This window comes from Podarcis vaucheri, assembly GCF_965113315.1.
Source record: "Podarcis vaucheri genome assembly, chromosome: 15".
NCBI lineage: Eukaryota > Metazoa > Chordata > Lepidosauria > Squamata > Lacertidae > Podarcis > Podarcis vaucheri.
In genome coordinates, this window is record NC_138753.1 from 46,693,431 (window position 1) to 46,709,301 (window position 15,871).

The 15,871-nt window shown below is 48.5% G+C and overlaps 1 protein-coding gene across 6 annotated transcripts in view; it reads left to right on the forward strand.

Moving 5' to 3' along the window:
* The window catches only part of LOC309519513 (indoleamine 2,3-dioxygenase 2-like), a 77,585-nt gene that overhangs the window by 4,286 nt on the left and 57,428 nt on the right, over window positions 1–15,871 (forward strand). For 3 of the 6 annotated variants that reach the window (XM_082200588.1, XM_082200583.1, XM_082200585.1), the window contains exons 2-6: window positions 4,453–4,548; window positions 6,495–6,614; window positions 7,582–7,700; window positions 9,376–9,390; window positions 11,250–11,349. In XM_082200588.1, coding sequence (XP_082056714.1) covers window positions 4,483–4,548; window positions 6,495–6,614; window positions 7,582–7,700; window positions 9,376–9,390; window positions 11,250–11,349 — 420 coding nt within the window. In that variant the 5' untranslated portion in view covers window positions 4,453–4,482. The remainder of the gene's footprint in view (window positions 1–4,452; window positions 4,549–6,494; window positions 6,615–7,581; window positions 7,701–9,375; window positions 9,391–11,249; window positions 11,350–15,871) is intronic. The other 3 variants (XM_082200584.1, XM_082200586.1, XM_082200587.1) reach the window with 3 other exon arrangements.

The following is a 15,871-nucleotide window of genomic DNA, read 5'->3' on the forward strand; positions in this document are numbered from 1 at the left end:
AGCTTCATTAAAAAGCATGGGGGAGAGGACAGAACCCTGAGGCACCCCATGGGTCTGAACACTCATCCCCCACCACCACCACTTTCTGGACACGGCCCAGGAGGAAGGAGCGGAACCACTGTATGACAGTGCTCCCAGCTCCCAGCCCCTCTAGACGGTCCAGAAGGATGTTATGGTCGATGGTGTCAAAGGCCGCTGAGAGATCCAGCAGAACTAGGAAACAGCTCTCACCTTTGTCCCTAGCCCGCCAGAGATCATCAACCAGCGCGACCAAGGCAGTTTCAGTCCCATGGTGAGGCCTGAATCCCGATTGGAAGGGATCGAAATGGTCCGTTTCCTCCAGGCATGCTTGGAGTTGTTCAGCAACCACCCGCTCAATCACCTTGCCCAAGAATGGCAGATTTGAGACTGGGCGATAGTTGGCCAAATTGGCCGGGCCTAAATCTGAATCTGAGCGATTTTATCTGCAAAAAACTTTGCAAAAGCATTGCAGGAGATCTTGGGGTCCCTACCAGGCCCCAGTGGTACAGGTGGTTCCGATAGATTGCGAACCACCTGAAAAAGTCTCCTGCTGCTGTTTTCTGCAGATGCAATGGAGGCGGCGAAGAAGGCCCTCTTCGCCGTCGCCATTGCCACTTGGTAGGCTCGACGTTGAGCTCTAGCCCGTGTCCGGTCTGATTCAGAATGAGTTTTCCGCCACCGGCGCTCTAGCCGTCTCAACGATTGTTTCATCACCCTCAGCTCCGGGGGAAACCACGGGGCTGGCTCCAGGCTCCATGCAATCGGAGAGGGTGCTTTGGAGCCAGACAGTCAATAGCCCTGCTTAACTCCGCATTCCAGCGTGCCACCAGGGAATCAGCTGAAAGGCCATCAACTTGGGATAAAGCATCCCCTACCACTCTCTGGAAGCCAATTGGATCCATTAAGTGGCGGGGGCGGACCATCCGAATCGGTCCCACCTCCCTGCAGAGGGGCAGGGTTGCGGAGAAGTCCAGTTGCACCAGGAAGTGATCTGACCATGGCACTTCTTTTGTTTCGCTTTTAGTTAGTGTCAGATCACCAACATCCATAGAGGTGAATCCATAGAGGTGAACACCAAGTCTAAGGCATGTCCACGGCTATGAGTTGGGCCAAACTTATTCAGGGACAGCCCCATGGAGGCCATGCTTTCCACGAAGTCCCGAGCGGCCCCTTGTAAGGTCGTGTCGGCATGGATGTTAAAATCCCCCAGGACAACCAAGCTAGGTGTCTCCAGGAGAATATCCGCCACTACCTGAAGCAGCTCGGGCAGGGAATCCTTGGTGCAGAGGTCGGTACACCAGTAGGAATCCTGTACTGCCCCTATTGCCCAACTTCCAGAACATGCACTCAGAAAACTGGGTCTTCCCAATAGAACGCCTGGTGCAGACTAATGACTTCCTAAAAATCACTGCAACCCCCCCCCCCCCGCCCACATGACCTGGGTTGCTGTGTGTAAGAGAAACCTGGTGGGCAAGCAGCGGCAAGGACAGGCCCATCTGCTTCATCCAACCATGTCTCTGTTACACATGCCCGGTCAAATCCTCCATCCACAATCAGGTCGTGGATGGCAGTGGTTTTATTCATCATTGACCTGGCATTGCACAGCAACACTTTCAGGTCATGTGGGTTTCCCTTGCTGATTACTGTATCCTTCTGGTCAGGACCAGACCTAGAGGCAGGGATAGTCCTCAAACAACGACTAAACCTGCCTCCATAGGCGCCGACTCCATGGGGCCTGAGGGGGCTCGAGCCCCCACAAAAAAATTTGGGGGGGGGCTCAGCCCCCCAATAATCTCGGACGCCCTTCCAGCAGAGCGCCGCCGCCGTCCCCCGCCTCCTCCCCACCTGCTCCCTCGCCAGCCAGCCAGCCAGCCGCGCGCCCTAGTCGGAGAGCCCCGGCCGTCCCCCGCGAGATTAGGGAATCCCCGGGGGCGGGGGCTCCTGCCTCGCTGCTTTGCAGCACCACCGCCACTGCCAAGGCACTGCCGGGGGGAATTTCCTTCCTCCTGGCGGTTTCAGCGGTTTAGGGCCGGAGCGGAGGGGGCTCGCCCTCTCTTCTCCGGCTAGCCCCACGTTTCCTGCATATCAGCTGTTCCGGAGCTGATTAATAGGCGCAGCACGCTCTCCCCTATTCGCTCACGAGGAGGTGGCGCCACTTTATTTGCATATTCATGAGCTTATTTATTATTCATGAGCTTTCCCGGGCCCCCCCAATATTTTTTATAAGTCCGCGTCCCTGCCTGCCTCCCTCGGTAATGACATGGTCTGGTCTTAGCATAACTCCTCCTCCTGCCCATGATCACTGAGATCGGGTGTCCCAATACACCCCCCCCCTGTGGAACCTGCCCCACCCAATCTATTGGCTGAGGCCCACTCCCAGGCAGCCATGACCCTTCCCCTTAAAAAGCAAAATACAAACTATATAATAATTTAACAGAATAATAATAATAAAACAGAACAGAACAAAACAAAACAAAGCAAACCAAGAAACAATAGTGCTGACTAAATGCTTATCCCACCCCAAGCAAAAATAAAATAATGAAATAATATAATATTATAAAAAACAACAACCACCATTTAAGGTGCTGCAAATTAAAAGCAATTAAAACATTTAAAACCATTTATATAGTTGGTAGACTATATTACTATTTATATTACTTTATTACTAACTATTTATATAGTTATATGGATTTTATATAGTTGGTAATGAAACTCTTAATCTCAGGGTCGTGGGTTCAAGACCCACATTAGGCAAATGATTCCAGCACTGCCAGGGTTTGGCTAACTCAATTATACATAAAACCAATACAATAAAAACCATATAAAAAGTTAAGAGCAGAAACCAAAGTACTATTGCTGAAATATATATTCTTCACAAGTGAGGTGGAATAGAAAATTTTTCAGCAGGCATTATTATTATTTTATTTATTTATATCACAGGACTGTTTACAGTATAAAACATAGAAATACGTAACATAGGGCTTATCACACTTACCTTTCCTCCCCTCCTTTCAGGCACTTGTCCATACAGTACTTAAAAGCTCTGTTTGTGAGCATGGGTTTGTTTTTTCCTCCCTGAAGCTTTCCGCATCTATAGTGTTCAGTTGGAGCAAACATAAATTAAAGTGTGCCATTTGCTCTGATTGAGCTTTAAAGAGTGAGTTTTTGTGGGAAAAGCTCTGGAGCAAAAAAGGAGGATGCTTGGAGTGTGGACTGTGCCTGAAAAGAGGGGAGGAAAGCTCAGTGTTAGGGGATTTAAAAACAAACAAAAAGACTCCTCAGACACATAAAAATGAAAGGAAAGAAAGTGAAACTTTACATAAGAGAATCTGTTGTCTCAGACCAATAGTCCCAACACACACACACACACACACACACACACACACTACAATCCATCAAACTTAATGAAACCTTGAAAGAGCTAGAAGGAGATGTTTGTTGTATTCTTTCCACATTTGTTTAACAATCAATTCTTCGTGGAGAATTGTAGCTTTGGTAAGGGAAAAGGGGCTCCAAACTATTCTCAGCACCCTTAACAAACTACAACTCTCAGAATTCTTTGGGGGGCCCACACCTGTTTAAAGTGGTGTTAGAATGATTTAAATGTATGGTGTGAATGTGCCCAGAGTCCTCAATGGAGTGCTTGCATATGTCTGGTGGCTGGTGGTCTTTGCCTTAGAGGGTTAAAAAGCAGGTGTGCTGAGTAGTGTGGGCTGAGGGGTCTTCAGCTCCCCCCAAAAATTCAAGGAAGCCCAAATCCTGTGGCCCGGCTCCTCCTCCTCTCCACCTGATGTTGCACAGGCTGAAGGAGGCTGAGTGCAGAGCACAACTCCTTGCTGCTCAGGGAGAAGGAGCCCAACTCTGCTCTCCCCCTTCCCTACAAGTGCTGGCATTGTGGCAGCAGGAGTGGGACGCCAGCCCAGCTCAGCGTGCCAGTGTTCACATGCTAGGCAGGGGGCAGGACGCATCACGGGATGCACACCCCGCCCCAATGTGGGGGGAAGTCGGCATCCCGTCACAAAGTATGCAGGTAGGATAGGTATGTATTTTACTTCACAGTGAATGGTCCTCTGTTGCCTGGTCCCAGTCTGGTTTAAAGATTGAAAAGCCATAAGAAGGGAGTCAAAGGGCCTTGAAGTTGCCCATCAAGAGTGAGTACCTGGACAGCAGACTGAGCAGGTACACAAGTGACCTGGTCACTAGGGGGAGATGAACTGTATTTCTATTTCTATTTTAGCAGTTATTTCTAAATGTGCATCTACATACATAATTTAGCATATGCAAATTTTGTGTGAGTCTACCTCCTGTTTTTTTAGCAATGCATAAGTTCTTGGCCTATACACAGCTCTGTTTTCATCTTTCTGGCCTATATCAAAACCCACAATGAACTAGTATTCCTGATTAATGATAATTGCTTCTTCTTTTTATCAGAAAGATCTTCCTCCTTTCTATAGCACTTGGATGGAGATCGCTCACAGCCTGCCTCACCTTATTGAGAACCATCAACTTCGCTCACAGGTGAACAAGGTATTGCATTCCCCATCCCATAGAGGGTGTGAGGATAAAATAGTGAGGAGGGGAACCACATGCCACCTTGAGTTCCTTGGTGGAAGTAGTAGGGATATGAATGAAATGCAAGAGAAACATGCCAGCTAATCAAACTCTGGTTAGCTTCACTCTTCCTTCTACATTTTAGGTCAAAGTGTCACTTTTCATTATTAGCCTCAAAGCAATGCATAGACATTTGTGTGCTAATTCTTCTTGTTGTTTTTTAAAAAAGAAGTATAGATGCAGGTGTGCTTCTTAGTCTGATGCAAATTAGAAGAACCAATTGCTTCCATATCTGCAATGCAGAGTGAATTCCTCTAGAGGTCACTAGTGCATTAGCAGAGAAACAACCTGCAGACCATGCTCTTAGGCAGGCTTCCTCAAACTCAGCCCTCCAGATGTTTTGAGACTACAACTCCCATCATCCCTGACCACTGGTCCTGCTAGCTAGGGATCATGGGAGTTGTATGCCAAAAACATCTGGAGGGCTGAGTTTGAGGAAGCCTGCTCTTACGAATGGGGTGTTAAAATATCATGATACAGGTATTTAAGGCTGCTGCATCAGGTGGTCAGCTGAAAATGAGAACAGATCTCCTGCATTCTTCATAGTGGTATAGAAGGGGACATTTCAGCCAGAGGCAAAGCTACCTGCACCGGTACCCGGAGCGACATGTGTCCCAGTGGGCATGGTGTGCATCCCAGGGGTATGGCGTGCACCCCATGGGGTGCCACCGATCGGGGGTGGGCATTTTGGAATGGTACCCAGGGCAGCCTGCCCCCCCGCCAGAACACCCCTGATTTCAGCAGGTCTAGCTGCTCTTGCACAAGCTGCACCTGCTGAAATGACCTTTTCTACACAATTATTAGGGATGCAGGACTTGCCTAGGACTTGCTGATCAGAAGGTCAGCAGTTCGAATCCCTGTGACGGGGTGAGCTCCCGTTGCTCGGTCCCTGCTCCTGCCAACCTAGCAGTTGAAAAGCATGTCAAAGTGAAAGTAGATAAATAGGTACTGCTCCGGCGGGAAGGTAATCAGCGTTTCCGTGCACTGCTCTGGTTCGCCAGAAGCGGCTTAGTCATGCTGGCCACATGACCCAGCTCCCTGTATGCCAGCTCCCTCAGCCAATAAAGCAAGATGAGTGCCGCAACCCTTTTTACACAATTATTAAAGGTGCAGGAATCTAGTCCTCTTTCCCCCACCAAGTCAATCTACTTTCAAGCAACCTTCTACATGGTTGATAGAATTTAATGTCTGGTTCTAATACAGTGGTGCCTCACAAGACGAAATTAATTCGTTCCGCGAGTTTTGTCGTCTTGCAATTTTTTTCATCTTGCGAAGCATGGTGTCGGAAAAGTTTTGGAAAAGCTTCAAAAATCACCAAAGTCTTCAAAAACCTCAAAAAAGGCTACCACACCGCGTGCTATGAGTTGCTCCTCAAAGTCAAGTCGCAACTGTATTAACGGTGTTAAGAAAAAGGAAACAAACTTGCAAGACGTTTCCGTCTTGCGAAGCAAGCCCATAGGGGAAATCGTCTTGCGAAGCAACTCAAAAAACAAAAACCCTTTCGTCTTGCGAGTTTTCCGTCTTGCGAGGCATTCGTCTTGCGAGGTACCACTGTATTGCTTCATCTCTTTCAACTTTGTTATTCATTCTTAGATGAATGTGTGGTTTTACTCTATTAAAAATTGTGCAAGAGGAGTGATGAGCAGGTTCTGTCAGTAGTTGGGGACTAAGTTAGGACTACAGTAATTTACACATGCAAAACACCACTCAGTGTTGCAGACATCAAGTGATGAATGTGTGTACATGAATTCCGAGCTAGTGGCTGATGGCACTTATGATGGAAAGAAGCAGCAGTTTCACCAAATACATAACAATATGTTAAAAAAAAAAAAGCTGTATGTAACCTGTAACTGTCTTAACAGATGCCTCTGCTAAGCAGCCAGTATCTCAAAGGACACAGAGAACTGTATCTAGCCCACTTGGTCCTTAGCTACATCACAATGGGCTACGTTTGGCAGGATGGTGAAAAAGGGACTGCAAAGGTACTGTCCATACCCATTTAGGGATGTTGAAGAATTTGATCTTCTATACATCCCAAACTCATCTGTGGATTGGAAGTTAGGACTAATTCACATCATGCATTTAAAAGGCTATTATGTCACTTTAAACAGTTATGGTTTTCGCCAAAGAATTATGGGAGCTGTAGTTTGTTAAGGGTGGAGAAAACTGTTCAGAGACCCCTGTTCCCTTTCCAGTTCCCAAGGTGGTTTAACAATGAATCCCTCTTCATAGTGAACTCTGTGACTCCAGGACCTGGGGAAGAGCTCAAAGGAGCATGGTGTCCTCACCAGCACTCTCTTTTACCTGGAAGTGGTCAGATGGGACATGCAAACTGGGAAAATTTGAGGCTCCACCTGATCTTCTCTGATATTTTGTACAAAGTGAAAGATAGGGTTGATGTTAGAGAGTTGGGTCTTGGAGGCAAATGCCCAGGTTTGTCTCCACAAGGAGCTGGCACTGTCCTTTTCCCAGCTGTTCCTGGGTTCAAGGTTTTAGCTGCCCTGAAATATGACATCATTCATATATTAGAGTGGATTTGCGAAGAGCTTTTATTCTCCCACTTCTTCCAACAAGCCTTGATGGGGAGCAACTGTGTAGCTCAGTTTATAGAGTCCGAAAGATGCTACAGTACTGCATGGGTGAGCCTAAGCTGCACAAGCAGCCTAGTCACTTGGAGGCAGTAGTAATAATGAATAATTCAACGGCTGTGCCCCAGAGTCTGTTGCCACATCATACTGTGATGAGGGTGCAACACTTGGAGCAGGTATGTCTGGCTGCATGTTGCAGGATTGCGCCAATAACATTGCAAAGGGAACATTTAGCCAGAAACACTGTGCAAAAGCCTTGAGGGGCAGCACAACAGTGCAGCATTCTCATGATAACAGGTTTAACTAAACAGCTACATCTTTGGGAGAGCATGAATTGGCTTGCTGCCATTTTGATTTCCAGGTCTTGCCACAAAACCTTGCCATCCCCTTCGTGGAGATTTCTCGGGTGTTAGGATTACCTCCAATCCTGGTTCATGCAGATTTTGTTTTAGTAAACTGGAAGAAAAGGAATCCTTGTGGGTAAGTATAAGAAGGAGGACACCTGGGCCTTAATGGATATAAAGTTGGTGCCATCAGCCTGAGCTACACTCCTTAGGTCAACTGACACACACAACTAATATGGCTTCATCAGATGAAGGGTGACCAGATGGACAGAGGACGCAGGCTGGCTCCTGCACCTTTGATAGATGCATTGAAGGAATTTGTGCAGGTTTAGCATAAATACACTGTTGGCTGTTCCATCTACTGCACAACTTTTTTAAAAAACAGAAAAATAGTATGATTTTAATTTTTTTTCACATTGTCAAGTACACATTACAACATCACAGATTCCTAGACGACTATATTGTTTTTGTCTTCAAGCTTGAAAAGTGTCCAAAATGGGACACAGAGTACAGAACAATATATTATGTTATTAAGTTATTGTATTTGTACCATTGTACCATTTAAAACATGAATCTGAGACATCTGTTTGATAGCATTTGTTAATCAAATAAAAATAGCCTGTAACAAATATCATCACATTAGCAGTCACATCACTACACTTCTAATTGCTTAAGTTTCAAAAATTTAGCTTCAAAATTTAGCTTCAAACACTTGTTTGATGATGATAGAGAAACAAGAAATTGGTCGTGTTTTTTGTATTCGTAGTGTGAGTGATTGTCCCCATTTTTTTTTTTTAATATGGGCAATACTTTCCAGAGCAGACCAGGGCCTATCCAAGGAGCAGGGGAATAGTGGGAGGGTTCTCTCTCTCCCGCTGATCACCCTAACCATGTGCAGCCAATAATGATTCAAATTTTGAGATGGCAAAGCTTTGATCAGTACCTTGGGAGGGATGGCAGTTTTAAAATTTTCAACTCCTATGTTGAGAAAGGTACTTTCAATTTTGATGAATTGTGCTTTTATATTTTGGGTTGGGTAGGGTTGTGTAAAAAATATTTTTTTTCAGGCGTATTTACAGGGGTGTTTTTGGTAGACATTTTTCTTCTATTTTACATTTTTAAACTGTTGGTTTTAGATGTTCAGATGTTTGAATTGTTATCATGTTTGAAAGCACATCAAAGTGCAAGCAGATAAATAGGTACCCCTCCGGCGGGAAGGTAAACGGCGTTTCCGTGCGCTGCTCTGGTTTCACCAGACGTGGCGTAGTCATGCTGGCCACAAGACCCGGAAGCTGTGTGCGGACAAACGCCGGCTCCCTCGGCCACTAAAGCAAGATGAGCTCCACAATCCCAGAGTTGTCTGCGACTGGACCTAACAGTCAGGGGTCTCTTTACCTTTACCTAAGCCACCAAAGAGAGTTCAAATTCAGAAAGGTGTTTTTAATAACAAATAATAAATAACCATTTGGATCTGCAATCCTATTGCTAGTTAACTGAGAGTTAGCCCATTCAACTCAATAGGCCTTATTTTTTAGTAGACCTGTATAAGATCGGCACTATGGTAACTTCAGTGGGTCTACTCTGAGTAGGGCTAGCATTGAATACATCTTGGGAAGTCTGTAATAAAAGAGGAAGTCTCTGCTTTGTTTTTGTGCCACTGCTGCAAGCAAGACAGGGCATTTGGGGAGATTTTGGTTTTCAGGAAAAAAACCAGTGCTATTATTTGGACTGGACTTTGCTCAGCAACTGACTTGGATCTTTCTATTTCCTTTCCATGTGTGTTTGCTGTTGATAACCCAATCTGTCAAAAGGCCTCTAGAAATTGAGTAAGTATTCGGGAAATGATGTTTGCCTTTCTCGTTCAAAGTCTGCTGAGGTCACTCTTCAGACTGCTTGAAGTTAAACAGCTGCAACAGTAGTTTATATCTGAATGCTTCTGAGAAATATTCTTTCTGCATTTGTGTCTGTATAGATTTATTACATTTTGATCCCAAGGTGCTCAGGCTGAGTTCTTTTCCATTCATATCCCTAAAACAACCTTGTGAGTTTTGTGATCTGAATCCAGTTCTCTTTGGTTCCAACCCAATGTTTTTTAACATTACAGTACACTGGTAGAAAACAGTTTGTGTTTGGCTGTTTTATGGGCACTATGCTCTGCTTAATTTAGTAAGCCAAATTTAATTTTCTAGGTATTTTTCGCCCCATAGGGCGCACCGGCCCATAGGGCACACCTAGTTTTGGGGGGGGGATAAAGGGGGGGAATTATTCCCCCCCTCCCAGCCCGAGCTTCCCCTGACCCCAGCCCCCAGAACAGGCTGCTATCTGCAAGCCTAGGGAGCCCGGCGGGAAGTCATGCCAGTCTCCCCAGGCTTGTGGATATCTGCCCGAAGCCCGGGGCGTGCTGCTTCAGCGTGCCTCGGGCTTCAGGATGCAGGCTGCTATCCGCAAGCCTAGGGAGCCCTGCGGGAACTCCCACAGGCTGTCTAGGCTTGCGGATAGCTTCCTGAAGCCTGGAGAGCGAGAGGGGTCGGTGCGCACCAACCCCTCTCGCTCTCCAGCTTTCAGCGAAAGCCTGTATTCGCCCCATAGGACGCACACACATTTCCCCTTCATTTTTAGAGGGGGAAAAGTGCGTCCTATAGGGTGAAAAATACGGTAAGTAAAACCTGTCACCAGACTACAGCTCAGATATAATTTTGTGGTGCAGTATTGTTTCTCCACCAGCATTCTGGTGTTAGCCTTGGGTGGAGGGTTTATAGAAATCTACAACATTACGTAGCTGCAATGTTCCCTTTTGCCACCTCATCCTCTCATTGCTTACACTGACCTCTGCAGTAAAAAATATCTAGTCCCAGGGTGGGGAACTCACAACCCACAGGCCAAACTTGGTCCAACAGGCCCCCTTTTTGGCCCATGGGGCTGTTCCCCCAAAACCGTGCCCCCTGCCCCTCAGCTGACATCATATATCATGGATAGGCAAACTAAGGCCCGGGGGCTGGATCTGGTCCAGTTGCCTTCTGGATCTGGCCCGTGGATGCTCACCGTGTGGATCGGCATGGATCTGATCATTCAGGCTGCCCCAGCGCATGCATTCAGTGGCGGCTCCTCCCACCCTCCTCCTGGCTTCTCCCTGCCCTGCCTAGAGCTGAGAGGAAGGGGGCTGGGCTTTGTTGGTGCCAGCAGCAGCAGTGTTAGCGCTTGAGCGGCCGCCATTGTAAGCAGGCTCAATTCGGGCTTTGTTGCTGCCGGCTCCTCTCCGGAGCCCTTTCGCACGCCACTCATCGTTCTACCACTGCCAGCCCCTGCCACTCGCAAAGCACAGGTAAGCAGCCACGAGGGCTCATCTGGTGCTGTGGAGAAGGGAGGGGAGAGTCAGTGGGGAGGGGGTTGCTTACCTCAGTAGAACGTGTCCTTTAGCTCTTGCATAGAATGCTGTGTCTTTTTATTTAAAATTCATCTCTGGGTTATTTGTGGGAATTTGTTCTTTTTTCTTTCTTTTTTTCAAAATATAGTTCAGTCTTGCTCCGAGGGATGACCCACCAGTCAATCAACTGATGTGAGGTGGGGTGTCTTGGACAGACATTTCTCTCTACCTTTGACTTTCATAAGAGTCTCCCATGCCCTAGCACTTAATATCTTAAATTGTACTGTATTTTCTAGGCTTTCAATTCTGCCTTCCCCACAGGAATCTGGAACCCATCATTTGCTTGCCTGGTGGAGCAAGCCTCAGGGGCTTCATTCTCGTCACTTTTCTAGTTGAGAAAGCTGCCGCACCTGGGATCAAGGTAATGTCTGTCCCAAATTATTTGGCATCTTTTTCTTGGGGTGCCTTATGAGCAGAGATGAAAAAGAAATCTGATTAAGTTAGCATTTGAAGACAAATCTACCAAATACACGCTTTTTGAAATAATATGCAAACCAAAACATAGGTGTTCTTTGTGCACACTTCTTCGAATTTTGTAATGCACTTCTCCAGTCAAACAATGTTTATAAAAATGCATTATATTATTGCTTGCAAAAAAGTGTACATTAGTAAAAATTACAAGCCAACGTATGTTTCTTAGGAGATATTAGCACCAGAATGCTGAAGAATTCTCATGAGCTTTTTTTAAAAAAACCAAGAAATCTTCATTGCGATACAAAGACAAAACTGTTGCAAAATCTTTCCTGGGGCTTTTATGGTATCCCATGCAGCAATATTCTATGTATCCCATGCAGCAATATGATTCTATGATTCTATGATTCTAATATTCCTTCTTAATTGCAAAAGTCTTGGGAGTGTCAGTCACCTGCCTGTCCTCAAACTTGCCTCTTTTTAAAAAATACAGTGGTACCTCAGGTTAAGAACTTAATTCATTCCAGAGATCCGTTCTTAACCTGAAAATGTTCTTAACCCGAGGTACCACTTAAGCTAATGGGGCCTCCCGCTGCCACTGCACCGCCGCGTGATTTCTGTTCTCATCCTGAAGCAATATTCTTAACCCGAGGTACTATTTCTGCGTTAGTGGAGGCTGTAACCTGAGGCGTATGTAATCTGAAGCATCTGTAACCTGAGGTACCACTGTATATTTTTATTAAAAATTTCTTGGTTTACACATGTGCAACGTCTGGTTTTTTTCAAGTTACGTTTTCTACAGATCAGTTTCATTTGTTGAAACATTAGTGTTAGGAAGAAAAGGGGGAGGGGGAATGGTGAGTGGGGTGGGGTGGGGTGGGGTGGGCTGGCAATGCTTCTGTTCTACTTAGTGTATGTGTGGGGGTTTGTGTCAGCGTCACTTGTGTGGGTTCTCTTTACTATTTGCTTGTATTCCTTTGGTGGTGAGAGAGTTGGCCTACAGTGTGGTTGGTTGTAGTGGAATTTGTTTTTGTGTGTGAGGTGTGTGTGTGTTTTTGGATCAGGTTAGCCAGATTGATTTGAATGCTGTTGGTGGATTCTTGTTCTTCTCTTGTTGGGCTGTGTATGTGATAAAGGGGAACCAAACTAGGGTGAAGGTGTCTTCTTCTATTTGTCCGCATGTCAGTTTCAGTTTGTTGGTTAGTTTTTCTAGTAAGGCTGTTTCCCATACTATTTGATAACATTGGTCTATGCAGTGTCTGGCTATGATACTTCTGGCTGCTGAGAGTAGGTGTGTTATAAGCTCTATATAATGCGAGTGGTCATTATGATCTTGTAGGGCCAGTTCAGGGATGAGTTCTAATACCTGTTTAGCTATTTTGCATATCTCTTGCAGGACTGATCTCCAGAAAGGTTGGATTTTAGGGCATTCCCACCACATGTGGAGGTATGTGCCTGTGGAGGTGCATCCTCTCCAGCATTTTGGTGAGGTTCCCGGGCTTATTAGCGTTACTTTACATGGTGTTAGGTACATCGCCAGAAGCCAGAGTCCTCCCATTGTTTTTTGATTACTTTTTAAAATATATATATATGTCAGGGTTGCTTCCAGATCCTAGCTCACAGAGGATCACGCCAGCCAGCGATCATTAAATAAAAGTCTTTATTGAGTTACAGTCTCCATTCTCAAGCTGCTGCGCGCAACTCTACGTCTTATGCTTAGATCGGCGAAGCTCCGTCTGAGTCTCCGCCCCTTGTGCACCAACTTAATATCCTAGCCCTGTTCCACCTTTTCCGCCTGACAGTTCTCCTCTGGGTCCCTCTGCCCCCCGGGGTCTCTTCCTTCTGGGATTCTTCTGACGCTGACCCCCCGGACCCTTCTGTCTCCTTGCGCCGGGCTTTAGGACCCGGCTCCCTTTCCGGGCTGCCTACTGCGCCACCTTCCTGTGCATTTGAACTTGGCGCGCGCGCCCAACCTTCCACTTTCCGTCTAACCGTCTCTTCGCTCCCCGATGGAGGTGTGGCCACTCCTGACTCGTGCCCTCCCTCCTGTTGTGAGCTGCCAGCGCTTGATCCCTGGCGCCCTTCCTCATCCCTGCTCTCTGGCGGTGACGCTGGTCCCGATTTCCAACTGCTCCCCTCTGAGTCCCCTCTGGCTCTATCTTCCTGGGGTGTCCCCCTAGTCTCCCCCCTTGCCCTGGCCACTGGTGCTCCTTTTTGTGAATCTTCTGATTCACTGGAAAGACTCGGAGATCTCGGGTCATCGTCATCACTCATCTTTTCTTCTGCCTCCTCCCCCTCGCTCTCTGTTTCCTCCCTTTCCCTCGCCTCTGCTCCTGAACCCCTGACATCCATCCCCCCCTCGAAGCCCCCTCTTCCCCCCTCCCCGCCTTCCGGTGCTGGAGCTGGGTGCTGCCGTGTCAAGGGAACGAATGTCGGGTACAGTTCGCTTCCCGTGGCGGGTCTCCATCTGAAGTCTTCCGGTTCTTCCTCCCTGCTCTCGTCGACGACGGTCACCTTTGCTTCCATCTCTGTGCCGCCGTGCTCGAAACCCTGGTCGTCCCCGAAAACGTCCATGTCCGTCTCTCCCTCGCTTCCTTCTGGAGGCGTTGCTCGTCCTGGACCCTCCAGCCACTTCCTGCGCCACTGCTCCTCTGGTCGATCATCCCACCAATACGAGGGTTCTGAAGCAGATCCCGAGGGCGACCCCTCCGGGGAACTGGCGTCTCGTGTCGGTTCCTCATCCGAGTCGAACCCCCGGAACGTGCTGGCTGAAAGCGTGGGCGTGAAAAGCCAGTCGTCGAAAAAGTCCGCTGGCATTGGCCTATGCGGGAAGAGGGCATGAAACTCTTCCTTGAGCAGAGGTTCGTCTAAAGCGTAGCCCGGCACCCAGCTGTTGGCACTGGCCGGGGTGCCCTCCTTAGCGAGAAGGTATTCTACCCCCTCTTCCCCCCATCTGGAGTCCAAAATCTCCATGACTTCGTTGATGCGCACCTCCTGTGCCACTCCCCGTTGCCCGGTTCCCTCTCGGAGCGGACTCGGCGCCGTTCCTGGTTCCTGAAATCTGTGAGGTGCCTTGTAGGGAGTGAGCACCGATCTGTGGAACACCGGATGCATCCTGGAACCCTCCGGAAGCGCCAGCCTGAAAGCCACCGGGTTGACCTGCTCTTCGACTTGGTAGGGCCCCAGTTGCTTATGCCCTAGTTTCTTCTTGGCCAACGACCTGGCCGGCACTGCGTGGGCTGCTAACCAGACCCAGTCTCCCACATGGATCTCTTCGCCAACCCTTCTGTGTTTGTCCGCCTGCACCTTGTATGCGTGTTTGGCCAGCTCCAGGTGCCGCCGCAGCTGATCGTGGACCTCCTGCAACTCCGACGCGAACGCATCTGCTGTCTGCGGCTCCCCCTCCACCATTCTTTCCAGTCCCGGGAAGGTTCTGGGGTGCCTCCCATTGTTGGCGAAGAACGGCGTGACCCCCGTGGACACGTGCTTCGTGTTGTTGTAGGCGAACTCGGCGAGCGGCAGGTAATCCACCCACGTCGCAGGCTGTTGATTCGCATAGCATCTCAGGTACTGCTGCATGATGGCATTGACCCGCTCCGCTTGCCCGTTGGTCTGCGGGTGTCTCGCCGACGCCAGGTTGATCTTGACGTTTAGGAAGCCCATCAGCTTCTGCCAGAAATTCGAGATGAACTGCCGCCCGCGGTCGGACAGAATAGACCGTGGCAGACCGTGAACCTTGAACACGTGGTCTATGAACAGTTTGGCGGTTTGTTCCGCCGTGGCCACCTTTGCACACGGGACGAAATGTGCCATCTTGGAGAACAAGTCCACCACCACCAGCACAGCCGTCTTGCCCCTCGAGCTGGGCAGATCCGTGACGAAATCCAGGGCGACTCTCTCCCATGGTTCGACCGGAGTTTGCAGCGGTTCCAACAGTCCGGCCGGCGGTCTGTGCACTGGTTTGGCCCTCTGGCAGGTGTCGCACCTCGCCACGTAGTCCGCGACCTCCCCTCTCATTCCGGGCCACCAGAAATCCCTGGCGACTAATTCCACCGTCTTCTCCTTGCCAAAGTGCCCGGCAGTGGGCGCGTCGTGCAGCTGATGCAGTACCTTGGCGCGAAGTTCGTCTCCCAGCACGTAGATGGCCCCTTTACGGATGAGCAATCCATCTCTCAGCTGGAACCCATCGGTCGCCGCCGTGCCCCTTTGCATCTCTGCCATCTTAGCTTGCGCGAAGGAGTCATCCTGCAACGCTCGTCGCACCGCCTCCAGGTCAACTGTTGCCGCAGCGCACGCCCACACTGTTGGTGCGAAGATGTGCATGGCGGCCGCTGGCGTTGCCTCCTCCAGATACTGCGGCTTACGGGAGAGAGCATCCGCCATGATGTTGGTGTCCCCCGGGACATACTCTATTCGGAAGTCGAAGTTTGCAAAGAACTCAGCCCAACGTATCTGCCTCTGGTTCAGGAACT